We start from the raw sequence: 27,546 nt of genomic DNA on the forward strand, positions 1-27,546 counted from the left end.
GGGGGGGGGGGGGGGGGGGGGGGGGGGGGGGGGGGGGGGGGGGGGGGGGGGGGGGCTCTGGGTGGAGAGCTCCTTGCAGAAGGCAGCCGCCCCCACATCCCATGACACCCTCTGCCTCTTGACAGCCGGGCCCTCCCACAGGACACTGACCGGCCCCTGACTTCCACTGAGCTGCCCGGCCCTGTGCAGCAGTTTTCCATGCTGATCCGGTAACTATCTGCCATTTCACCCCCCACCACCAACCCTGCCCCAGACGTCTGAATTGTGTCACATTAGCCTTTTCTATCTTAAAGTGAATTTGAAGGAGAAAGCACGAGGTAACATTTTTAAAAACGAGTATCACCAAGACTAGCACTAGCTGTCTCTGTATCATACAGAACACTCCTGTTACTTTTATTCTCTAAACAAAATCAGAATATTCTTGCTGGGTGGATGACTGTAGAAACTGCATGAGATCATTATGAAAAATTCAGACAATACAGGAGAACCTCTGTGGAAAGGGAAGGTTTACTGTCAGGCCAGCCCTCAAAGTAAACCAGACCCAAGTGTTTGGTGAGTGATATTTCCATATACACAGGCATTTTAATACATAAACGGGATCATCCTCTGCATATGGTTCTGTAACCTTTTTTTTTTTTTTTCTGTTTTTCTGGTTTGGGTTGCATGTAGAATAGGCCTGTACCTCTCATCCAGTTAGGTCTTCCTTGGCATTCCAATCTAGCCATAATTCATTTTCCTGCTAAATGTATACCAATGGTCAGATTTTTTTTCAGGCCTTTGCTATGACAACACTGCAACAAATATCCTTGTACGAACATCTTTACACACCAGATTGGGTATTTCCCTAAGATAATGTCTTTAAGTAAATTGCAAGGCTGATACACTGACAGTAAAGTACCAGTTATTCATTGTGTACATACAGTGAGACACGTTTTCACCAATGGTCCCACGTGAGCCTCAGAATCATTGTGAGGGGGGTAGTGCTATTCCCATTTTACAAGGGAGTAAAGCGAAGCTTTCATCTCCGCAGAGATGAAAGGTCATGGCCAATGTCACAGGGCTAGTGTATGTTATTCCCTTGGCACCTGTTTTGTTTTTTAAGTCGTCAGATTTTCAACGATTTCCGAGACCTGCCAACTCTCCTCATCCATGCAGCAGAGGCCTGCCTGATGTCCCTGATCATTGGGTTCCTCTATTACGGCCATGGGGCCATCAAGCTCTCCCTCATGGACACAGCTGCCCTCTTGTTCATGATTGGAGCGCTCATCCCTTTCAACGTGATCCTGGATGTCATTGCCAAATGTGAGTGTGGCTTGCTCTCTGTGACCCGCACCCAGAACAACCAGAGGACATGGTGCCGGTCACCCCTCTGAGCTGTTCCAAAGTGGACCTGTGTTCCCGCAAACTCCTGGGGAGAATGAGTTTGCTGCCTATTTTCACCATCATTGTGAAATAAAAGGTGGTGATAATTTTTAAAGTTTGCACATTAATATGGGTATGCAAATGAACACAGACTGCCGAGCAGTCTCAGGCATTCCTCTAATAGCAGGATTTACATTTGACAGCAGTGCACAAGTCACAGAATTGCAAACACCTAAATTAGGGTGGTTTAACTCTGCCTGCTTTTTAAAAATAGGAGACATTTAAGCAATAGGAATATTTACAATTGCATTAAAAGAGACTCAAAAACAGAAATACTGAACATTAGTGTCACTTTTTTCATCCTCCTTTTCTCCCCCTTTTTAGGTCACTCAGAGAGGGCAATGCTTTACTATGAACTAGAAGACGGGCTTTACACTGCTGGTCCATATTTCTTTACCAAGGTGACTGGTCAGGACTGAGCACAAGTTACCAGGTGGGGGTTGGGACAGAGAGAGCTACACTGCATTGTACAGAAGCCCCAGAGAAGTATTTTGCTGAACCAGGGGGCCGTGCATCATCTATAGTTGCTGCTGTCACATTCCCGAGGGAGTTACGGGGACTTGATATATTTAAACATTTACCAGAAGACCAGGACTGTGGACCAGGAATGACACTTTCCTGGTCAGCAGAAATCTGGGGAGGGGGGTGGGGGGAAGAAAGAAAAAGAAAAGATGGGAAACACCCAGCATACTTCACCTCTCCAGTCTCCCCACATCTCCAGGAAGCAGGTGGGCAGGTGTTACTGCACTTATCTCCAGGAAGCAGAGGCTCAGCGAGGTTATGCGGCTCTCTCAAAGCCCCACAGCTATTTGGTCTGGGCAGGCAGGGTGGGGACTTGATGCAGGAGAACAGATACATGACTGCCATTTTCACTGCCTCCCCAGGGGAAGCTGTTCTGAACTGTCAGCCCCCTCACTGGCCCTCCTGCTGCAGCCTGAACGTTAGCAGGAGGGAAGGTTGACATCATTGAGGGTTACGCCATCTTTAAACATTTAAAGAACAATTGGCAATGAATGCATTAGCTCCACATCCTTGCAAGGGCTATTCTTTGCAGATCTTAGGGGAGCTTCCGGAGCACTGTGTCTACGTTGTAATCTATGCGATGCCCATCTACTGGCTGGCTGACCTGCGCCCAGGCCTGGAGCCCTTTCTGCTGCACTTCCTGGCGGTGTGGCTGGTGGTCTTCTGCTGCAGGATCATGGCCCTGGGTGCTGCTGCCCTGCTCCCCACGTTCCATACATCCTCCTTCTTTGGCAACGCCCTCTACAACTCCTTCTACCTCACCGGGGGCTTCATGATAAGCTTGGACAACCTGTGGATAGGTAAGGCCTGCTCCCCTCCCCTGGTCAAGCTTTTTGAGGCCTTCTGGGGCTGGACGAAGCCTATATTCACTTGGGGATGAGGACTCATCACTTAGATCCATTTAAACCCTGTTTTTTCAGGGAGCAGATGTCCTTGCCAACTGTCCTGCATGTCAAAGGACTGTCTCCATGAGAGGGTGCAGGTGGCACCTTCTCATATCCCCCAGCTGAAACCTGGAAGTCACCGTTGACTCTCATTCTGCACCTTCACCAGGGAGCCAGGGCAATTCTGCCTCCCACATCTTTCTCAGATTGCTTGATCTCCCCCAGCCCTGGCCTTGCTGTCTGGTGTCAGACCACAGCAATGGTCTCTGTGACCCTGATCTTTCCACATCCCTCTCCATCCTTGCCCATAGAAAGGGCACTTTGTAAGGTGCAAATTCATGTTGCTGCTCTGCTCCAGTCCTCTAGTTGGGGCTGCTGACTCTCGCTGCCTCCACCTATCTCTTCTGAAGTCCCCAACACACTCGCTGCGCTCTCATCTGAGCCTGTGCGGCTCTTCTCCGTACGGCGCCATTCCCCTTTTCCCATGGCTGTTCTCTTCTGCCAGGCCTTTCCTGACCAGTTGGGCCTAGCTTGTTCCTTCCTCCTGCTCCTGGCACTGTGATACCCCATCGGGTCAGGGCACAGACTCAGAAATCTCAGCTGTACCTCCATAGAGCTGAGAACATGCTGGGACATGTAATAAATTACTCTCAAATTGTTACCGATCAAACATGTGGTGACCCCCACAGCCACTTAGCCCTTCTGCCCCAACCCAAGCTGCCCCTCTGGCCTTTCGCCCTCTCCCCGCCCCCGTGCTGCCTCAGGGACCTCGCTGCCCTTGGGTTAAGAGGCACCAGGGCCCTGTCTCCAGGAGTGCCTCCCAGGGAGCAGGTGGTTAGCCTGTGTGAATAACATGGCTCTCACTATCTTCAGTGCCCTCTTGGATTTCCAAAGTCTCCTTCCTCCGCTGGTGTTTTGAAGGACTGATGCAGATTCAGTTTAAAGGGCACATTTACCACATGGCCGTCGGCAACCTCACCATCCCTATCCAGGGAGACGTGGTAAGTAGCTGAGGCCTTTGACTCTAAATAGATAACATTTATAACATTCATCTGAACGTCTTCTCAATGGGTTCCCTGATGTCTGTGTCCCCAGATCCTCAGCTCCATGGGCCTGAACTCGAACCCACTCTACGCCATCTACTTCATCCTTCTTGGCATCATTGGTGGCTTTCTGATCCTGTACTACGTGGCCCTAAGGTTCATCAAACAGAAGTCCAGTCAGGACTGGTGACTCATGCCTGGACTGCTGCTTGCTGGTGGAGATTCCAGAAGACCCTTCAACTGCACTCCTTTCCTTCCTCCCAAGGAGCCCCATCCCGGGCACCAGGAGGACAACACAGGCAGCTCAGCTACACCAGGCCTCACTGCTGCAGTGGCACAGGCTGGCCACAGGATGGCAGTAGAATAAAGACAGTGGAAAGGGATTTCTGATTCTGATCACTGGCCAGAACTTGGAATTTCTGGGATTGAAAACCATACCGGGGGACACCTACAATGTTACTAATTTATTTCCTTTTCATATGTTTTTATATAGGCAACTCAGTGCAGGATGGGAGCAAGTTAGGAATGAATTGAGTAGGCTGTGCAAAAACTTGTAGGATCCAGAGGAATCAGTAACAATGCCTAGTGAAATGTTTGGCCTCATCTTCCAGGATCCCCAAACTCTGTTAAGTCACTCTCAATACAGAAAATGACCTAAAACGTATCAGTGAGATGTCATTCTTTTTGTGTGGGATCATGAGCTCCAAAAGCCAAACTGAACAATTAAACATTTATTGAACATCTACTCCATACCAGGAACAGCTCAAAACACTTACATAGATGAGCATCATATAATTCTCAAACAAACCTTTGAGGGGTGGTATTCCATTGTATAGATGAGGAAGCTGAGGCAAAAATTCAGTTCGCTAAGTAAGGTCACATGGCTACTAGGTGGTAGAGTCCCATGTGGGGGTTGGAAAGCCTTGGAGGCCTTCAGGAGTTGGGAGGACAAAAGGCAAGTCCTGAGCCACTGTAAGGCTTGGAATTCTGGGAAGGCTCTAGAAGATGAAAATGGTTGTAGAGGCTGCGTCAGCTCAGCTAGGCCTCTCAGAGTCGCATTTCACTGGCCCCGGCTGGGTCCGAGGCCCAGTGCCGCACCTCTCACAGTGGTTGGGGTGTGGGACAGACCAAGCCCAGGTGACGTCTTCATTGCCCCATCACTGAGGACCATCTAATCCAAAACAGGTGCGCCACGTGGAGCAGATTGTTCCCAAAGGAAACACCAGAATCTGGGGCCAAAAAAGGGAGGAAGGTGAGTGGGAGGCAAATAGTAAATGTTCACCCCAGGTTCCTACTACTGCTCTGGACAAGCAGCCTGGGCTTAACCTCAGAGCTGCTTTGACAGGGAGAAGCTCATGCTCTACCCGGACCTACTGAATCCAAATCCGCATTTTAAGAAGATCCCCAGGTGGTTTATGTGCCAAGTTTGAGAAGCAGCGCTTAGCACACTGCCCTTTCACAGTGCAGCCATGAAACTCAGGGTATTTACACTGCCACCGTGTAACACGGCACATTAGTACATTGTCACCTTGCCACCATCCCATGGGCAGGCCCCATTCAAGACTCTAATTGTTCTGACAAGGTCCTTCAGAATCAAGCATTGGATCTAGTCAACTCTCTTCGGTCTCCTTTAGAACAGTCCTCAACTTTCCTTGACTTGTGTGACCTCAACATGTGAAGATTTTGCAAAACAGCTCTCAACTTGAGTTTGATACATTTTCATGACAAAATCCAGGTCATGAATTTAATGGGACATCACAGGCACTTCCTTTGGCAGGGATGTTGCAGGAGCGATGCACTCTTCTCACCCTATCAGTGGTGAGGACTTCAATTTGTCCCATACTGAAGATGTCCACTTGGATCACTTGACTAAGGGGGGGTGTGCAAGCCTTCTCCACAGCCACGTCCCTCCTTTGGTAATTAAGCATTTTAGAGGCAGGTGCTTTATAAGTATGTAAGTTACCTATTGCTCATTAAACTTTCCACTTATCCATTTTCCAATTTATAGCAATATAAACCTGTAGTTTCCTATTTTATTCAATGGTTTATAATCCCTTAGTATCACAATTGATTTTCATGCTCAAATTGTCCCTGTTTGGGCCCCGAGAGCCCATTCAAGCTGGTTCCTGCATCCTTTTGATATGTCCCCATTATTGTGTGATCATTTTCCTTCACAAAAAAAGTGTTTCGGGCTTATTTTGTCCTTTTCTACCCCCAGTCCTTAGTCCCAGTGCTTAGAAAAGCAGACATTTCTCTAAAAGATCTTTGCTTCTTTTAGTGGAAAATGGCATTTAGAAGCAAAGATCTGAGTGACACATATGCCCGTTGCTATTGGACCATCACTGTGCCCAGACCCTCGCAGAAGGCAAAGTAGGGAATGCATACCTGTGGATATATGTACACAGGTCTGTATATATATGTACACACACACACACACATCTATCTGTACATGTGAGTTCACATTAATACACCCAATTCCCAAGAACCAGCACACCATACAGTTGATTCTAATTTTCTCCCTTTCTATATTTGTATCTTTTTTGTTTATTTTTGAGAGAGAACACAAGTGATGGAGGGGCAGAGAGAGAGAGACAGACTCTGAAGCAGGCTCCTGGCTCCGTTCTGTCAGCGCAGAACCCGATGTGGAGCTCCAACTCACGAACCATGAGATCATGACCTGAGCCGAAGTCGAACACTTGACTGAGCCCCCCAGGTGCCCCTATAACTCGCTTTGCCAACTGTGACAAACCTGGCTGCCACTGCCCTTCCTATTTTCACTCATTTGGTTAATCCCCTTATGTAACCAAACTCCCATCTACGCCCTACTCACCCTGCTGGGGCTGGGGCTCCCACTATCAGGCTGTCCCCCAGTCTGCAGAGACGCTGTCCTCACCCTACTGCAGCCTACCCCGGCTCTCCATCCCACACCCACACGTGGTCACCTAATGGCTTTAGATCCGGAGGAGGAAGAGGACATTGGGCCATTTCATGAACTCCCCAGTGATTCCAACGTGCAGTGAGGGCTGACAGCCAGTGGGGTACATTGTCTGAGTTACGGCCACTCCATCTCTAAGGGGCTTTAATGACTGAGTGGACTCTGGTGCCCAGGGCTGTGGGGGGAAAGGGGCAAAGTGCAGAGGCAGGAGAATTGGAGAAACTCCAGCAGCCACCTTTTTTTTTTTTTTCCCTAGAGCATCCTGGTTCTCCACCCTGGAGCTTTTATACCACTATGGACCCCAGTCCCAGAGATCGATTTCACAGGTCTGTTTTTTGAAACAAAACAAAGAAACTGCTCCCTCGGGGAGCAGGCTGTCCACTCAGCCCCTCCCTGCATTGAAAGGGAGAAAGGTTGGCTTGTGAGTACTTATCAAAAGCAGGGGGTGGGTGCCAACTCTTCCTGTTGAGAGTCAGACAGTATTTGAGGGTTTGAGGGCCAGAGCAGCTGTTCCGATTACCCAACTCTGCTGCAGCGTGAAAGCCACTGCAGACAATTCCAAAGCATGGGTTGTGCGGCTGTGTCCCACTGAAACACTCTGAAGAAAAACAGGCAGTGCATTGGATTTTGCCCAAGGCTGTAAGCTTTGCACACTTTTTTCTTTTAATGTTTTATTTATTTTTGATACAGAGAGAGACAGAGCATGAGAGGGGGAAGGGCAGAGAGAGAAGGAGACAGAACCGGAAGCAGGCTCCAAGCTCTGAGCTAGCTGTCAGCACAGAGCCCGACGTGGGGCTCGAACCCACACACGTAAGATCTGACCTGAGCCGAAGTCGGAGGCCCAACCGACTGAGCCACCCAGGCGCCCCTGCACACTCTTGATCAGAAGGCAGAGGTTTTGAAATTTGTATTTTAAGCCCTCTAATTTCAAACTATGTTTTTCACAGGGAAATTTTAGTTAAGCAAAAAGTACCTATATTGACTCAGATATTTCCTGATGTGATTTTTGTTTTCCTGCTCTTGTTCCTATAAAAATGATTTAAGACCTAATCTTGCTCCTTTGGGCAAGCTAATCTCCCAGGTCAGGTTCACGGAGATCTTGCATTGGCTGTTTTTTCCCCCCTCCCACTTATCTTCTTGTTTTGATTCCAGATTAAACAGCTAGCAGCAGGCATTTTTAAATGGACACCACATCCAAGGCTAACTATAGACCTGGTAGACATAGACAGGGGTTCTACTGAGACTCAAGGAGCACATCTAGGGCTCATGCCTGAGAGTAAAGGCCCCTATTTTCATAAACTAGGTTATTCAAATCTCAAGTTATCTGTGACTTCAAAAAAAATTTTTTAATGTTTATTTTTGACGGAGTATGAGTGGGGGAGGGGCAGAGAAAAGGGAGACAGAATCCGAAGCAGGCTCCACGCTCTGAACTGTCAGCACAGAGCCCAACGCAGGGCTCAAACTCATGAACCTGGAGATCTCGACCAGAGCACAAGTTGTATGCTTAACCCACTGAACTACCCAGGAACCCCCATCACTTGTTTTTGATACTAGAATTGGTTCTTCCTTTAAAATGGCCAGGGTATGGGTGCCTGGGTGGCTCAGGTTATGATCTCACGGTTCCTGGCTTCAAGCCCCATGTTGGGCTCTGGGCTGACAGCTCAGAACCTGGAGCCTGCTTCAGATTCTGTGTCTCCCTCTTTCTCTGACCCTCCCCTGCTCGCACTATCTCTGTCTCTCAAAAATAAATTTAAAAAAACTAATAAAAAAATAAAATACAATGGCTAGGGTACAGAGAAGCATTCTGGTCCATCAGTGTCTGCCCAAGACACTAGGGCAGGGGAGGGGGCAGCCAGGTGGAGCATGGCCCATTTTCTGCTGGCAACTGGGCAACAGCAGAAGCCATGTGGTTTTAGCAGCTAACAATTAAAACAGTAATTTTTAAGCAGCGGGTTGAGATTTTTTAGCACACACCAACTCAAAGACCAGAAAACACTTCTCAGCTTTCCATGTAATAACAGTGGCGTTTATCATGTGTATGAAAATTCTTGCCGTTTTGTGAAACTGGAGTGATTCCTTGTTTCCCCAACCTGCTGAAAATGCTCCATGGCCCGTTTTGTTGATTCCGCTCTTACACATTTGAGAGCCCTCCTCCTCCTGGCAGTCAAGTTGAGCGTGTTTTCATTCAGGCACACAGGTTTTGAAGAACTTGTTGGGCCTCGGCCCCCAATATCCGAGCTCTAAGCTACCAACTGGCATCTTGGATCTCCTGGGAAGACCAGTGTGAGGAAACCCTCCAGTGCATACCGGGCACACATCTCAGAACAGGACTTGGAAAGCAGGTCAGGTTCACTATCATTCAATGATGCTTACCGGGTTGAATCAGCGCCAGGTTCTGTTCCAATTGGTGGTTCTGCAAAAGCACTGGAGAGCTCACAGTTTAGGAGAGGAAACGACAACAGCAAGTAAATAATGAAGAGACTTTCAGCCAGTGTGTGTCTGGGGCAGGGCTGGTGAAGATACTACTTCCAGAGATCTCTGTAAGCACAGATCCCGACAGCCAGCCATTGTCCAAACTAACGTGGAAGGACGGTAAGTATGAAGCCAGTGAAATATTTTTGCTCTGCCTGAACCCGATGATGTTTCTTTTCTTTGTGCAAAAAAGAAAAAGATAAGTGCCTATTTTGAATTTGCAAATGCAGCCATTTCCTTTATTTGTACTAAGGATGCATAATGTGGGCTTTGTAAAGTCCACAGGTCTGAAAGCAGGATACATTTCTAATGGAAACAGCAAAGCGATAAATTACCATGATTTTGTACCCCCTGCAGCTATTAGCTCGACCATACTTCAGGAATGTTGCTTTCATTTGATAGAAACTCTACAAATATTGGTTTGTCAGAAAGACAAATATTAAATGAAAATTGTGCTCAAACACGAGAAAAATATGCAGAATACTCACATTGCGGACTTAAGGAATAAATTGTATGGGGAAGAACAATTTGCAACATAAAGCTTGCTTAATAATTTACTGGAATTCACAAATTTGGGTGATTATGCCAGAAACAGAGTATTCGCCTAAATGGGAGAAAATACCTTTACAATGTAAAGCTGTCCAGACTGGGAACACTTGTGTTAATGGGAAAGCTTGCTTTTTAAAAAACAGAAAATCCTGGCAGTTTAGAGATTCTAATTTGACTTTTAATTGAATTTACAATGTAACTGGGTGCTTGGTTTTTTGGAAGTCAGAGTCCCAGCATGTCATAGAGCACGGATACTGGAAACATTATCTTCTGTAAGCCCCAACTTTGTCACTGTGAATGTCGGGAAAGAAGGGCATCATGGTTAGCCCCGCAGAACACAGGACTCTTATAACTGCACACTGGGGTTCTGTGGCCAGGTCTATGCGAGGTCTGGGGGTACAGACAGGACACTGGTCTTCAGGGAATTCACGAGCTGTGTGATAACCTACTTTTTAAGTGGCTTACGGGGACCTTGGGAAGACAGCGAACATGGTGGGTGGGGAGAAGGGCCAAGAAGCTGCAGAGAGACCCTGAGGCTGGCCACGGCGAGCGCACCTGAGAAACAAGCAGGAGGTTAAGGTAGGGAGGAGGGAAGTGTGCCCAGGACTGATCCATGTGGCAGTGCCAGTCACCTGCACGGCGTGGAAGGCTGCTTCTGACACTTAATGCAGATAAAACCCCCTTCGTTTTCAGTGTCCATTTACTGTATGTCCAACTCTAATTCTTGCCAAGTTTGTACCCCAGAGACCTCAATTTACATATCCGCTTGTCCTTACAACAGAGAAGGCATGATTTTGTTGGTTCTCCACACACAAGCTGTATACCATTTAACAAATACTGGCTGCAACAGAGACCACACAATTTTTAGAAAATTTTTATTTTTAAAAATTGACATCCAAGTTTCTTAGCATATAGTACAACAATGATTTTAAGGGTAGATTCCTTAATGCCCCTTACCCATTTAGCCCATCCCCCCCTCCCACATCCCCTCCAGTAACCCTGCTTGCTCTCCATATTTAAGTCTCTTGGGGCACCTGGGTGGCTCAGCTGGTTAAGCGTCCGGCTTCGGCTCAGGCTATGATCTAATGGTTCGTGGGTTCGAGGCCCGCATTGGGCTCTGTGCTGACAGCTCAGAGCCTGGAGCCTGCTTCAGATTCTGTGTCTCCCTCTCTCTCTCTGACCCTCCCCTGCTCGCACTGTCTCTCTCAAATATAAATAAAAAACATTTTTTAAAAAGTCTGTTTTGTCCCCCTCCCTGCTTTTTATATTTTTGCTTCCCTTCCCTTATGTTCATCTGTTTTTTACCTCAAAGTCTTCATGAGTGAAGTCATCTATTTGTCTTTCTCTAATTTTACTTAGAATACCCTTTAGTTTCATCCATGTAGTTGCAAATGGCAAGATTTCATTCTTTTTGATTGTTGAGTAATACTCCATAGTGTGTTTGTGTACACACACACCATTCATCCATCACTGGACATTTGGGCTTTTTCCATATTTTGGCTGTTGTTGATAGTGCTGCTATAAACATTGGGGTACACATACCCCTTCAAAACAGCATACGCGTATTCCTTGGATAAATACCTAGTAGTGCAATTGCTTGGTTGTAGGGTAGTTCTATTTTTAAATTTTTGAGGAACCTCCATACTGTTTTCTAGAGTGACAGCACCAGTTTGCATTCCCACCAGCAGTGCAAAAGAGATCCTTGCCAACATTTGTTGTTGCCTGAGTTATAAACGTTAGCCATTCTGACAGGTGTGAGGTGGTATATTATGGTTTTGATCTTTATTTCCCTTATAATGAGTGACATTGAACACCATTTCATGTGTCTCGTGGCCATCTGGATGTCTTTCTTTAGCCCATTTCTTCACTGGATTATTTATTTTTTGGGTGTTGAGTTTGAGAAGTTTATAAAGAATTTTGGATACCAACCCTTTATCTGATATGTCATTCGCAAATATCTTGTCCCATTCTGCCGGTTGCCTATTAGTTTTGCTGATTGTTTCCTTCGCTATGCAGGTTATTTTTATTTTGCTTTTGTTTTGCTTGCCTCTGGAGATGTGTTGAGTAAGAAGTTGCTGTGGCCAAGGTCCAAGAGGTTCTTGCTGCTTTCTCCTTGAGGATTTTGATGGCTTTCTATCTTACATTTAGGTCTTTCATCCACTTTCTTTGTGTATGGTGTAAGAAAGGGGTCCAGCACCACACAATTTTTAATTGAAACATTTGATTATGGGGCGCCTGGGTGGCTCAGTCTGTTACGTGTCTGGCTTTGGCTCAGGTCATGGTCTCACAGTTCATGAGTTCAGGCCCCGCATCTGCTCTGCACTGACAGCTCAGAGCCTGGAGCCTGCTTCAAATTCTGTGCCTCCCTCTCCACCCCTTCCCTGCTCGCACTCTGACCCTGTCTTTGTCTCTCTCTAAAATAAACATAAAAATTAAAAAAATATTTAGGACTAAAGATCTTGAAATGATAAGAGTGGTTATGTAAACCTTTGACAAAATTAAAAATGAAGCTCACAGGTTTTGAGGGGTATACTTTATTCAGAGCATTTCACATTAAATAGATTCAAATACATGAACATATAATCACATATAAAACACATGTTATACTTTCCAAAAGTTTACAATGATGTTTACTTTCTAGACTGTTGGCTTGTAATTTTAGTCTAAAACAATATTATGGGGTTCTAGAATTGTCTTTGCTCTCTACTATTTGTTTCAATTTTGCAATCAGATATTTACAAAGCATTTATTAGCCCACCTAGAAACATTTTAAATATTTAAATTTGAGGGGGAAGCCATTACAGGGCTGTTTAGAATGCTAGATAAGGGATTTGTGTGCCTAATTTCCTCTGCACTAGCCTGCACTTTGTCAGAGTCCATACATAAGGCTGGCTTAGAGTCACTTCATACAAGTAAGACTATGCTCTGTAGTGTTGGTCTCTGGCCTAGGCAATGGACAAGTTCAGGGTAAGCCGCAAGGTTGTGCCTCATTTGAGAGGCCTTTTTCAATGGAGATCAAGAAAATGTTGCTCAAGGGTAGCATAACTGCAAAAAACCGGGCCTGCTTCAGTGGAAATCACTGCTTGTGTGAGGCTCATGGCAAATCAGACAATATCAAAACCACAACAGGTAGAGGTCCTGCCCCTGGAGCAAACCAAGGAGAACTTCAAGAGGCTGGGACTTGGCATCGGCCGAGGCCTCTGATGCCTTAGGTCTAAATCCACAAAATAGAGATGAAGGAAGCAAGGCCGCAATGACATTTATTTCTCGGCTTCCCTCCATCAGCTTTGTCTTTCGTGCTACTTGCAGGATGTCTGGTTCCATTAAGACTCCGGTTAACAGCACAACCAGCATGAGGCCAGCTAACTTCCTGCAAGGCAAGGTCTCCCCTGGTGTAAAAACGGGGATAAACCTCCAATAAAACATTTTCAGCTTTCTTGGTAATTAACTACCTAATCCCCAAATAGGTCACTGTTATAGATTAAGATACTTTTGTAACGGTAAACTGTTTTACAACCCAGCCTGAATACCTTTATAGTAACTACTAACCAATCTGGGGGCAACTTTGACAAAACTGAATACAAACCACAATCCTCTTCCTGTACCAAATCACACGTGCATAGGATGAGTATGAAGTAACAAGTCTGGCATATGGGATGTACCGATGCCGACATACACCTGAAACCAAGACAAGAGGGGATGCCCTGCTCAGATTCATGACCAAAGTCATGGCCAGGACTCAGAGACGTCTGTGGACAGAGGCTCCTGGAATTCTCTGTGGTAGAAGGGAAGCACAGCGGGGAGTGCCCAGGTGCTGGCAAAGAGCACCCCGACCGAGGGCAAGCAACAGTCTTTGAGTTGCTGCTTTGCACCGGCAAACGAGTGCTAGATGACCTACAACATGGCTGCGGGTGCTGCATTTTCCAGAACGGGAACATCACGCAGGCTTTCACACATGAAGACAATTTCCTGTCACAGAACAGCAAAGCCTTAGAAGGCTCACTGAGCAACATTTCATCTAGCTCCAAAATTTTCAGGTAAACAATATTAACAAGCAAGCCTTAAATAAAGGAATAACATTTTATGAAAATAATGAACATAGAGCAGGGGGAACATCGAGTCTGAGAGAAGAACCCTGAAAACATATGGCTTCAAACATCAGATGCCACGAAGAAAATGCCGTAGATTTAAGTTGTAGGCAAACCCCCAAGAAAGTCTAGTGACTAGGTGCACACCAGTATTGTCAGTAAGGTGTTGAACATACACATTTTGAATAAACAAAAATACACAAAGTAACTTTTCATTTATTTATTCTGTTCTCTCAAATATATTTAATAAGAAATAACATTTTAGGACACTGAATCACAAATACACACAAAGTAGTGGCTGCTTATTTTACAAAGGATTTTCCCTCGATTCCTTTAGCTGCTTTGCATAAAACTCGAAGCTTTCCTGTTAAGACAAAAAGGGAGGGAAGTTACAAGTGTGGTCGCTGGCAAGAGCTGATGGCACAAAACTCAGGAGTCACAAGATGCTGCAAATTGATAGTAAAGACCATGAGGCCATGGCTGCTGCTGTCCTCTCCAGCCACTGCACTCCTTTTTTTTTTTTTTTTAAGGTTTATTTATTGACAGAGAGAGAGAGACAGACACAGCATGAGTAGCGGAGGGGTATGGAGAGGGAGACACAGAATCCGAAACAGGCTCCAGGCTCTGAGCTGTCAGCATAGAGCCCAACACAGGGCCCAAACTCACGAACCATGAGATCGTGACCTGAGCCAAAGTTGGACACTTAACTGAGCCACCCAGGTGCCCCATCTGCATTCCTTTCCATTCACAAAATCAAGTGCTCAACTCCAGAGTTAAAGCCAGCAGCACCAAGAGCCTCCGCTGGGTGCGCACCCAAGTTCTTGCACCCAGGTATGGAAGGTTCAAAAAAACATGGTGCACTAACTTGCAGGTTAATGACACAATAAAAAGGAATTTGGTACATATGATTTCTCTTATTAGAACAAAAGAAAACAAAATTTACCGGGCAAACAATAAAAAATGGGCAGAGGACCTGAATAGACATTTTCCAAAAGAAGACATCCAGATGCCCAACAGACACATGAAAAGGTACTCAACGTCACTTATCATCAGGGAAAATGCAAATCAAAACCACAACGGGTAGCACTTCACACCAGTCAGAATGGCTAATCTCAAAAGGAGCAGAAGTAAGCACCGGCAAGGCTGTGAAGACAAGGGGACCCTCACACACTACTGGGGAGACGCAGACTGGTATGGCCAGTGGAAAAGGCAGTATGGGTGGATGGGGGGTTCTTCAAAAAACTAAAAATGGACATACCGTATGATCCAGTAAGTCCACCACTGAGTACTCACCAGAAGAAAACAAAACACCAATTTGAAAAGAAATGGACCCCCACGTTCACTGCAGTATTATTTATAGTGGCCAAGACATGGAGACAATGTCAGTGTGCATGAGTGGATGAATGGATAAAGAAACTGTGATGTACGTTATCATTATATATATGTGACACACACACAATGGATTGTTATTCAGCCATAAAAACAATAAAATCATCCCATTGGTGACAACATGAATGGACCCTGAGAGCATTAAGCTAAATGGAGTAAATCAGAAAAGGTAGCTACTATAGAGCCTCACTTACATGTGGAATCCAAAAAAACAAACAAAACAGAACAAAAAAACAAAAAGCCCCAAGCTCACGGATACAGAGAACAGACTGGTGGCTGCCGCAGGTGGAAGGGGGTCAAAGGCACAAGTTTCTGGCTATAAAATGAGGATGGGGATGTAATGTACAGTGACCATAGTTAACACTGTATTGCATGTTGTTGTTGTTTTTTAAATAGGCTCCATGTCCAACAGGGGGCTTGAACTCAAGTCTCTGAGATTAAGTCAGATGCTCTACCAACTGAGCCAAACAGGTGCCCCACATATTTGAAAGCAGCCAAGAGAGTGGATCTTGAAAGTTCTCATCACAAGAAAACAAATTATATGTATAAATACATGTGGCGATGGATGCAATGGATTTGCTGAGGTGAGCATTTTGCAGTATATAAAATACCGAATCGGTAGGTTACTCCTGAAACTACTACACGGTGACGTCGATGATACCGCAATAAAGAAAGAGACCTTCCTACATGAAGAGCTAAAAACCAACTTGTTTAAAATGAACAAGTAATTAATAGGGACACCATATACTTGGCTACTGAAATACAGGCCATTAAATCCTATTTCAAGTTGAAATGATGAGAAAACTGCCCCAAGGACATTTGATAAATCCATACCTACAGCTGAAGGTCTGAGATTGACCTTGTGTTTTAAACCTCAGCCCCAGAGGCCCATGTGCTCCCACGGCCAGACCTGCTGCATGACTACTGGGTTCGGAAGCCCTCCCCTGAGGGCTCTTCATAGAGATCTAATCCTCATGTAATTAAGTATTCAACTTATTTTGTTTCCACATTAATATGAAGCATACATAAATCTGCAAAGGTATTTTTCCCCTTAATTAAGAAATACTCACAGGGGGTTCGGTGAAAGGGACAGGTTCACCAACATTCTTCAGCAAAACTGCGTACCGCTTTAGAAACAGATCATCCAATTTTATGTTCCTTGCTGTCAAATTTTCATACAGTGCTTTAGCAGATGCAGCATCCTTATCTAAGGCTGAAAAAAGATATTAATCATAGATAAAGACCACCTACCGTGGTCCTCCCTTCCCAAAACACTTAGCCAATCAGAGATGCCCAAATCCCTTCCTCACCAGGCAAATGAATGGTTAAATACTTTCAGCAAAAAGCCACATTCAGAAACTACCAGTTCCCTCCCTCCCTCGTCCCCACACCTCAAATTCAGCATTCTTCAGTAGAAAAGCGAAGATGACAAATAAGGCTATTGAGACCTATGATAGTTAAAGTGACCATAAACCAAAGTAAACATACACCATTCAATGCTCCTCTGCTTAAAACCACATTTTAAAAAATGTTTATTTATTTCTAAGAGACAGAGACAGAGTATTATTGGAAGAGGAGCAGAGACTGGGGGAAGCGGGGACACAGAATCTGAAGCAGGCTCTAGGCAGTGAGCTGTTAGCACAGAGCCTGACACAGGCCTCGAACTCCCAAACTGTGAGATCATGACCTGAGTTGAGGTCGGAAGCTCAACCAACTGAGCCACCCAGGCACCCCTTAAACCACACTTTGAAATCAAGCTAACTCAAGGATTGCTGTGGAGAGGGTCATGTAAATTATGTGGAAATCTAGACCTACATCACGATAAAGATTATCAGCTAAACACCACTAAAAAGACTTTCAATACCTTCTCCTATTGTAAACTAAGCAAATGTGATGGGTACATAGTTAGCTACAATGACAAAAATAATCTAAATACATTAATCAATCTACATAAAAAACTATATACACCTACATAATATTAACGAGTTACACTAATATTTCACTTAAACAGATGGTGAAGTAGCCTAGGAGCTAAGTTTAGCTGGTTTTCCAGTTGTAGCTGATGTGTAGGGATTTTACTTTTAGGTTTACTATTGAGATTACAAGGGCTCTGCTAACAACTAGTGTTGGTAATTCAACTCTAACATTTAAGCACCTCACAATCCCCTACCCTATACCAGTGCTGTATGACCAGCCCCAAATCCAGCACAGCCAGGGCGAGCCTCCAGGATGGACAGGAGTCTAGGGATCAATCCCAGGACCTCCCAAAAGGTAGTGAGCGTGGAAGACTCATCAGCTCTCACTGGACTTGAACAGATCTTTGTGGTTTGGGTGAAGTCAATTTCCTGTCGATAAATCTTTGGTTATCTCCCCTCAGGGACCAAATCCTTTCCCTGTCACTGTCAAGGGCACAGCTCAAGCTCTACCATCTTCCAGGAAGCTAGTCAGAAAACTCTTCCATCTTGCCTTTCACCACCTTCATGGTCTCCCTGCTCTTTCCTGTCCAAACTCCCAAGTAGGATTACAGAAGTTAGTTTTATGTTGTTTCACACTATTTTGTGACATTTAGTCATTATTTAACATCTCCCAATCCCCAAAATGGAACTTTAAGAAATTTTGTGATTATTGCCTCTATTTTGAAATAGATCATGGTCACCTTGGAAGGTGGGGAGAAACGAAGAACCAACGGACTAATTCTGATTGCAGTTTGCTGCCCTGACAACAATAAAATCAACAAAGCAATTCTTTATTTACCCCTTGCCTCATGTGAGCAAAGCAGAGGGTGGCAGGTGGATAGGTGATTATCACTTAGAAATGAAATGCTTACATTTATCTTGATTACCGAGGAAACTTTAGCCTGGTTTCCTTTCATGTGTGATGAGCTGGCGATCAGGGAGCAAAGTGCTTTAAAGACTGGAATTTCAACTGTGATGTGAAAGTAAAATCGTGGGGCCCACTTTTAATGAAGAGGTCTGTTATTTCAGAAATGTAGGCAGGCAGGGAGGGCACTTAAGGGGCAAGAAGGTAAGTCACATGATAGTCTCAACTATGTGCCTGTTTCCTGTTTTGTTTGAGGCGGCCTTGGGGAGACTGGATTGGTTCCCAGGATGTACTCAGGTGGACTTCCAAGTCTTTCCAAGAGCCCAGGTTCCTACTCAACATAGCTGGGACCCTCCCAAGATGCCCAGTGATGCTTTTATGTTAAAATCGTATGAATAATTACATATTTTCCTTAAATGTACTTTTAAAACATATTCTACAGTTCAGTCAATTATATCACAATGATCTGATATTTAGGATTACTGTCTTTGAGCCAAAGACTTGGTTGACTACACTACAAATATCTAAATCACTTCAACAACATAGTCAGATTAAACTTATTACCATAGCTTTTCATGACACAACTGTATACTTCTTCCTTTTCAATTAATTCAGGAACCATTTCTAACAAAGATTTCAGAGTTGATGCCTAGGAAATTAAATATAGGAAATGTTACCACAATTCAAAAGAAGAGTGAAATAAAATACTGATATACATACTTGTATCAGAAAAATCTTCACAACAATTAGAACAGAACTGCCTATTCGATTTAATAAGCTTTCTTCCCTTCTAGTCTATCTTAGTATTTTATTGTTGGTTTGATAATGTACAGCCAAAACAAACAAGCATTTTTCAAAAGTTAATGCAAATTCCATTTACACTTCTATGAATCATTTTCTAAAACATCATAAAGACTGTTTCTTTTGTCAACAGGTAACTTTACCAAGAAGTTGGGAGACACAGATATTAACTCTTAAGGTGCCAAGAATTTTAAATAAAATGTGAAGAATTCAGTCCTTCTGAAGTTTTCAGGCTCTGAATAGAAACAGAGTGTTTCGAGAGATCACTCAGGTACTTTTGGAAGTATCTACACACACCAGCGGGTTCAGTTCCTGGAGTGAAGACAGACCTGCCCTACCCTAGTGACTAACTGAACACATTCCACTATTGCCAAATAAATCAAGGATGGATTTTATATACACCTGGCTTAATTATCCTATTATCAAAGAGGCAGACACCATAACTGGAATTTTTAAAAATCCTAATTCACTTTTTATGTTTTCTCGATCTATGTAACTGGACCTGCGTTTTCCAGGACTGCCTGCAATTCCAAGTCTCCCGGGAAGAACGTTCTCAGCAGGTACAGGACTGCGCACTTCCTGTCCGTCTTCCAAGCAAGGCAGCAGGCACTGGGCATGTGGCCACAGACCCAGACACAGAGTCACAAGTACTTTTTAGATTTCATATTCATTTTAATCACAAATTTTAAAAAAACAGTCTCTATGAAAGGAAAAAGTAACTGATAAGTACTTTTGAAAAGCTGTTTGCTATAAATAAGTATGAGTAAGAGATAAAAAGTACAACTGGGTAAAATTAAAAACGCCCCAAAAGCGGTGTGTTGTTAGTGTGAGGGAAATTGAGAACTAGACCTCTCAGACTAGAGACCTAAACATTTTGCATAAAACAAACATTATAACTGGCACTTGGTTTAAAACTTCACATGTGTCCAAATAAATTAACAATGGTGTTTATGATGTTTCAAAATTAAAATCGGATCTACACAAATTTCTTGGAAATGTATTTTTTTTAACATCAAAAATAGGACTTGGCTTTCTTTTATACACACACATGTAGCTTTTTAGTGTAAATAAGGTAACTATACAAATTGAGAACATTAATTTGTGGCACATGCCAGTTTTAGAGCCAACTGGCTCATCTACCTGATGGCCTAGACCTGAGGAACGGCAGGCGGTAGCCCCAGCACGGAGACTAGCGCTTCCCACTGTTCAATGGACCAAGTGACGTAAGCAACAAGATTTTTATCTTCCTTCCTAAGGCCCTTTCTTTCTTCTTCTTCTTCTTTTCTTCTTTTTTTTTTTAAAGTAATCTCTACATCCAACATGGGGCTCAAACTTACAACCCCGAGATCAGAGTCGCATGTTCCATCGACTGAGCCAGCTAGGCGCCCCTGTAGGGGCCCCTTTCTTGAGGCTCTTCACGCACAACCACATGAACGGGGGATTCACTGCATGAACGTGTCTTGCATTTTTAGGACAAAAGGAGCCTGAACTGACTCTGTCTCAGCATCTAAGAAAGTGAACAAGTACAGACAAGCAAAATCAGTCTCTGTAGTGTTTTCACGTTGGGACCGAACCAACATGCTCTTCAGTGACGCTCAGGTCCCTGAACAAGACTGGCTTCGCGCCTCCCTGGCCGGCCAGCGAGCCCCGCCCCGTACCTTTCCTGGCTTCCGAGAACTCCTAAGGCAGAACACGGAGAAAATCGCCGTTTGTTCAGCAATCGCGCCACATCTCTAAAAATTGAAACATTATTCAGTAAGCGAAGGTTTTTAATAAACAAGGAGACCAAGGTGAATATTTCCAATTAACAAAAGTTCACAATAATACAGTGATGTGTCATTACCAAAAGGAAGGCCTAATTGTCAACCCATTTTTTTAAGGCAAAAGAAAGAAAACAAACTCCAGCAATGCCAAGCTTTTGTGAGTGGAGTGCTGTCCTTGGCACCACGAGTATAAAGTTTGTTTAAAAAGAAAAGGGAAAAATTAAACCAATGCTTCAACAACCACAGAATAAGGTTTAGGACTGCAAAGAAAGAGAAAAAAAAGAAGCACTATTCCTCTCCAATTATTCTGCCAAGCATTCACAAGTGAGCTAGGGATCATAAGGTTAATTATACATTTAATAAGGTGTCAGGGAGATAACTGCTCGTTTCTTTATAAAAATTAAAATGTACAAAGCAAGTTCTCTTTAAAGTATAATTACCTACACTTATGCATACAAAAGGACTGATTTCAATCTCTCTATTTTATAAAAGGCTTTCATTGCAACAGACAGCCAGCGCTTGAGAAAGAGACAAAAGTTAAACTCAAAAAAAAAAAAAAGTTTATATGACAGACCAGAGAAATCAAGTGTCTATCCCATCTTAGATGCCGCAGTAAAATCAAATATAGCAAGACAATATTTTAGTTTACATTCATCACAGATGTCATTCTCTTAAGTTTCTAAGAGCACCCTGCTCTTTCAAAGCTCTAAACCACTGTCAATACTAAAACGAACGGTATAAAAAGAATTTTTGGGGACACACAGAGCATTTACATTGTCAACTGATGTTTTCGACATCTGTGAATAAAGTATTCTTCGCTGCGGCAAGAATAATCTTTTACTGTTTGACAAGCAGGTAGCAGATGGGTGAAGGGTTTATCATCCGAAGCGTCCGTCTGTTGAAAGAGATGACAGCGAAGAGACTGTGGCCGATGTCTCAACGCACAGCTGCCACCAAGAGCCCTGGAGAGGCGGCTGTGTGAGCGCGGCTCCGAGGGCACGGGCAAGGGCCCTGCGGCGCCCCGCCCCACCCCCTGGCTGCTGTGCACACTAAGAGCCTGGGCGATGATGGCTCAGGATAAGCTGGCAGGTAAGACGGCAAGTGCCCCTTCTTAGAGAGCTATCAAAATCGTGTTGTTAACACGGAATGAATACTGTTGCAGACATACTTAGGGACACATACCCCCTGGTAAGTACACTTAGATATGTACAAAGATAAAGCTTTAGAGTTTATTCCTTTTAGATGGAACTTTGAACACTAAAGGCAGCAAGACAAAACCACGAAAAGATTCCTGAAATCCCTGTGTATGACCTGTTTTAAAAAAAAAAAAAAAAAGGTGGGGATGGGGAGAGGAGAAAAAAGTCACCAAACCAAACCAAACCAGAACATTCCCAATTAACTGGAATTTCTGTCCAGGAACAGAAAGTAAAAAAGCCTTAGAGGCACGTGCCAATTTCCACCTTTTGCCAAACTGTTCACACACAGAAATCTCTCAAGGACCCCTTCTAAAAATGGCTTGGGTTCTGTTGTCCAACGAGATGGACTTTCGGGATCGACCCTAGAGCTCCCACACAGGGCACAGTCTCACCTTCCCTACCTACCACTTAATATGTTTCGCAGCTCGTAAAAATGGAACGGAATATAATACTATTTACTACCAGAAATTGGTCCCAGGCCTCAATTTGACACAGGGAGTCTACACAAACACTGCCGTTGGCGGGATCATGGTGACTGTTTGACTGCCACCTGCTGGGAAGGGCTCCCCAGCGGTGCCTGTTTGTGTACATTGCCAGTGGCAGCTCCGATCACCCACCGTTCTCTCGGCACTTGGCACGGCTTTATATTTAGTGCTGTTAAAATGGCATGAATGCAGTTGTCTCCTTCCCTGAAGATTGCTAATTTAACTGCGAGTGCGGGCCACAGAGACCTGCATTTGTCATTTAATGTGTCTGTGACACACAAGTGAATAGAAAGCAAATTCAACTCTTAATAAACCTTGAATAAGGCACCGAGAATGTTTGAGTATTCAAGTGAGGAGCTGTACTTGAAAAGCAAACATTTCCTACTTTTTGTTTGCAAACTGTGTTGCCATGGCGATAGTCTTTAGAGCATTAGAGAAATTAAAGTAGGAAATCAAAGGAATGTTTTTGCATTTCCTATCTGCACAGAAACATTTGTCTTTAAATCATTCAGCAGCACACTTCTTCCCTCCCTCCCCCTTAAATCTAAGGGCAGCCCTCTTCCAGTCTGGCATCCTTAAAACCAGCAACGTCCAGCTTACAAGCCAGTCCTTGTCGTGTGACCTGGATTCACACTGAATGTGAGTGTACCAGTAGCACCATGCTCCATTTCCAGGATTCTACCCTACACGTAGGTCTGGTAATTCTCAATTCACTTCCCATAAGCCCCGAGCCCACGCTCCAGGTGTGGCGAGTCATTACCTGGAGGAGAGCTCTGGCATCATCCACCTTGCCTGAATCCAGAAGCTGAAGGAAAAGATCGGTGACAGGTTTGTAAACTGCAAACTGATTGGCCAGTCTCTCTGCCATGATGCTTACTGAAAAAGTAACAGGTAAAAAGAACCTTTTGTTTAAAAAGTAGTGTAACTCATCCACCAGAGAAATCGGGTCGCACCTCACCAGGGAGAAAATGCGCTTCTGGGTTCTTTAGGAAGAACAGCTCACTTACTTTTTTCAACTGCTGGTTCCAATTGCTCCTCTATTACTTTTCTGAATAAGTATGTCAAGCCAAAGTACTGGGGTTTCACGGTTTCATTCCCAGAAGTAAGCATATTCTCAATGTTTTCTATCGCAACATCTATGTTATTGCTGTCAAAGAAAGTAAAACACATTATTAAAGAAGTATTTGCTTTTGTATCAATCTTGTAGGCAGTTTTAGTATGAGAACTTAAGAGAGTCACACAGACAAATGCTTTAGGAAAAAAGGAAACAGATTAACAACTAACCAGATAAAAATCACTGGGCACATTTAGGTAACAAAAGCAATCACTAGGCAGTTTATACTATAATAACGGAAGCAGTTGCTTATTATAAAATACTGCGCTAGAGACAAGATCACACAACTCATTAATGACAGTGACTTAAGAAAATAGTGTATCTTAAATATTTAATTTGATATTGCAGCTCTTTGGGTATCAAATGAAAACTTGTTTAAGTGCTCTAACTTAGGCTTTCTGATCTACAACTGCCCCCTGAGTAACACCTCAGGTTCGCTGAGCTGCTGCTGCTCTTCCCAGGTCTATCTGTGTGTCTCCCAAACCAGCCACATCAACTTGTTTTTGTCAGGTATCATACGACATTTGAAAAATAATCAATGTACACTAAATTCTCAACCAAAAAAAAAAAGTATGTCTACACTAAAAAAAACCAGTTACGTGACCCTATTTAACAAGTTATGATTAAAAAAAATGATCTGTACGACTATCTTTTTTGGTCAAGGTACTCCTTAACTGATACTTTACAGTCATGATATGGTAGTCCGAATCCAAATAACAGATTTTAAGTTGGGATTCTTACCTAAAGCATAAGAATTCTCTAATAAAAATGAGCACCCTGTTACAGTAAGTTTTTCTTATGGGTTTCAGTGAGATAGTTATTTAATAGTGAATAAAATCACATTCTCTACATCATATAAAACTGTGTTTAATATGGTAGCATTTTAAAATTCATCCAGATCTTACTTGGATAATTTCTTTGATCTTCTAACCTAAAATAATCACATTCTCTTATTTTTTTAAAGATTATTTATTTTTGAGAAAGAGTGAGAAACTATACGTGGGGGAGGAGCAGAGAGAGAGAGAGAGGGAGACACAGGATCCAAAGCAGGCTCTAGGCTCTGAGCTGTCAGCACAGAGAGGGATGCGGGGCTTGGACTCATGAGCCATGAGATCATGAACTGAGCTGACGTTGACGTTGGATGCTCAACCGACTGAGCCACCCAGGTACCCCAATCACATTTCTCCTATTAAGGGAAAATTCAAAGTTCTATTGGCGGGGGGGAGGTGTGTGAGGCTGGGGAGGGGACATGGAGAGAGAGAGACACCTTTTTATTTTATTTTTTTAATGTTTATTGATTTTTGAGAGAGAGACAGAGCAGGAGCAGGGAAGGGGCAGAAAGAGGGAGACACAGAATCGGAAGCAGGCTCTAGGCTCTGAGCTGTCAGCATAGAGCCCAACGCAGGGCTCGAACCCACAGACTGTGAGATCGTGACCTGAGCCAAAGTCAGATGTTCAACTGACGCCCCAGGCTTCCCAAGACACAGTTTTAAAAGGAAAAAAAACAAAACAGAACACAGCTTTTCTGCCCAAAGAAATAGGAATAAACTAAAGAGCCTGCAAAAACAAGTTATTATATTTTAATGATCGTAACCCATCACCTGTATATGAGATTAACTATTCAAGAACAAAGCATGGACAGTGTCAATTCCATAATCCTCCCATGAATCTTTAATTTAAGCAACATACTTTATTAGCGAGGTTAATAAGAGTCAAGTTCTGATTTACAGCTACAGTAGCACATCTCCGTGAGGAATCTAGAGATGGCAGTAAAAGAACCACCTCTAACACCTCGCTTTTTACACGTGCGTGCTGCCAGGATGGATGGGAAGGATGGTGGGGAAAACAGAAATGCCTATTTTAAACAACCTTGCTTATCCCTCAGCATTCACAATGTTCTAGCCGAGTGTCACCCTTAGTGTTGCTGACAATCAAATGAACTCCATATCTGTGTTTCAACACATGGGCCTGGCACGTATGCACACCGTGGGGAAAGTTTCACAATTTTGAAAAATTTGATAAATGTCATTCTAAGGTCTAATTTAAAACTAACACACATTTTGTAACACATAATCATGCCCTAAGAGAGAACAATCAGCTACTGGCATCAATATGTCCTTTGTGTTGATATGGTTTCTAATAGCCTAAGAAAGGCTTTAAAAGGTAGTATTTGAGATAATGCTCCTTCCAGTATCCAGTGAAGGAAAAGAAAACTTGAAAATACTTACTTCTTTATTTGTCCCAAAGCAATGTTATTGATGAAAACCATATTTGAAAGTCCAATTGAATCTTCGAGTCCATTTACCATCTTCTGAATCTCCTGTACACTTTCTACATCACCCTTCAAGGCACATGCCTGAATGAGGCGGGTCACTGCTACCTTAGAAGGTATTTGCTCCAGATCCAAGGCTGTTTTTAGTGTTTTTAGAGCCTCTACGATAGAAAAGCAGGCAACAGACTTTTTCTTTTATGAACCGTACTAACTAATGCATTTTGAAAACCAGCTTTTAGATACGAGTACCAAATGGCTATACACAAAAAGCTATGAATGATTTATTCTAGATTACAGAAAACATTAATACTTTATGAGAAACCTAAAAAAAAAAAAAGATCTATTTGGCTATCTATAAAACATCAGAGACCAGAGAAATTTCTTCTTTAAATCCCAGAGAAAATACAATTGTTATAGACAGAACATGGGTTCTCTTCAGGGATAACATTTAGTGACCAATTTCAAGGAAATTGACAAGTTCAGAAAAATATAAATCATTTTAAAAATTAAAGCGTCTCCAGAAATACTGTAACTTCTACCACATTCATACTTTCCCAGATTTTATTACACTCAAAGATTACCTGCTTACCCAAATCTAATATCCCAAAGATTCTTCTTTGAAAACAACGTCTCTCTAGTCTAAACAGGATCGATTACACAGAAGCAGCCAAACTAGGACATTCAACTTCCACACTAACAAATTCATCTGAAATGACTGAACACTTAGTAGATACATATAGCCATAGGGTTTTTGTTGTTGTTGTTTTCTTAGGCATCATGCTTATATAAGTACTTGATTATGGATAAAAACAGAATATCCTGATTTACTGACTCAAGTGCCAGTGTAGCAAAATCATTAAAGACAGAATGGTAGACTGGGGGGCGGGGGATATTTCATACTATCTATCTAACTATCACCACTACTGCTATCAAGGAAAACTTCACAGCTTTTTAGAATTAAAGCAATGTAACCTAGAAAAAACGAAGACTCTGAAACCAGCTTTCAAACGAGAACAAACCTATCTCTTACAGAAGAATGACGGAAAGGGTAGTAACTAAACAGTCTATTAAAAGCGCCACAGTAAAAAAACATGATCCGTTCAGTGTTGATTACTGAGGAAATAATTTTCAACCACTACAAATGTACAATCTAAAACCAGGATTCTCAAGCAGGAAAAATAGAACAGGTAGGTAAAACGGCACATTCTCTAAAATTCTGTAAATACACATGTGTTTCTAGGAAACAAAATGCTGTTGATATTATTTTAATAATGTAATCTATGAAACAAGCGTGATAAAGTCTTCCTTGACTGGCAGTCACAGTTAGATAACCAACTTAAAAATATTCTTTTAACCAAGAATACAGTCTGCTAGGGAGGATCTGCCCACCACTCGATCAAAACACTAACAAAAATAAGATAGCCACAGTGCTGAGCATTTACTACACGGAGACGCAGTAGTCAGCAGCTACACTCACAACTACCCTTTTGAGGTAAGTACCAATTTTATAGGTGAGAAACTGAGATAACACAGTTTAAATATTTTGCCCAAGAATCCAACACACCCGTACCTGTATCTTCGGGTATGTGTGAGCGAGAGAGAGGGGGCCTGGGACAACAGACCAGTTTACGTCTACCCAAAGCGAGCACGGGACCTTAGAACCAAGTTCCCAGAACAGGACTTGCCTTCCATATAGTTTAGGACCCAGGGGACACGCAAAATGGTCCCATCCACACTCTACCCCTGAGTCCTTTCCACAGTCTCAGTTTACTAGTAATACTGAATATATTG

At 43.4% G+C, this 27,546-nt stretch overlaps 2 protein-coding genes across 2 annotated transcripts in view; one reads left to right on the forward strand and one right to left on the reverse strand.

The window, feature by feature from the left end:
* ABCG8 (ATP binding cassette subfamily G member 8) overlaps positions 1–4,533 on the forward strand; it is a 17,894-nt gene extending 13,361 nt beyond the window's left edge. Inside the window, 7 exon segments of the mRNA XM_029937270.1 lie at positions 60–115; positions 118–209; positions 1,103–1,302; positions 1,747–1,823; positions 2,477–2,744; positions 3,702–3,829; positions 3,924–4,533. Of these exon segments, the coding sequence (XP_029793130.1) occupies positions 60–115; positions 118–209; positions 1,103–1,302; positions 1,747–1,823; positions 2,477–2,744; positions 3,702–3,829; positions 3,924–4,061 (959 nt within the window). The 3' untranslated portion in view covers positions 4,062–4,533.
* A 9,587-nt stretch (positions 4,534–14,120) lies between these two features.
* Positions 14,121–27,546, reverse strand: part of LRPPRC (leucine rich pentatricopeptide repeat containing) — a 108,355-nt gene continuing 94,929 nt past the window's right edge. The window contains exons 32-38 of the mRNA XM_029937271.1: positions 25,712–25,916; positions 23,377–23,516; positions 23,130–23,245; positions 20,584–20,658; positions 18,689–18,773; positions 16,375–16,517; positions 14,121–14,279 (exon numbers count right to left, since the gene is read on the reverse strand). Of these exons, the coding sequence (XP_029793131.1) occupies positions 14,223–14,279; positions 16,375–16,517; positions 18,689–18,773; positions 20,584–20,658; positions 23,130–23,245; positions 23,377–23,516; positions 25,712–25,916 (821 nt within the window). The 3' untranslated portion in view covers positions 14,121–14,222. The remainder of the gene's footprint in view (positions 14,280–16,374; positions 16,518–18,688; positions 18,774–20,583; positions 20,659–23,129; positions 23,246–23,376; positions 23,517–25,711; positions 25,917–27,546) is intronic.

The sequence above is a fragment of the Suricata suricatta genome, chromosome 4 (assembly GCF_006229205.1).
Source record: "Suricata suricatta isolate VVHF042 chromosome 4, meerkat_22Aug2017_6uvM2_HiC, whole genome shotgun sequence".
Classification (NCBI taxonomy): Eukaryota; Metazoa; Chordata; class Mammalia; order Carnivora; family Herpestidae; genus Suricata; species Suricata suricatta.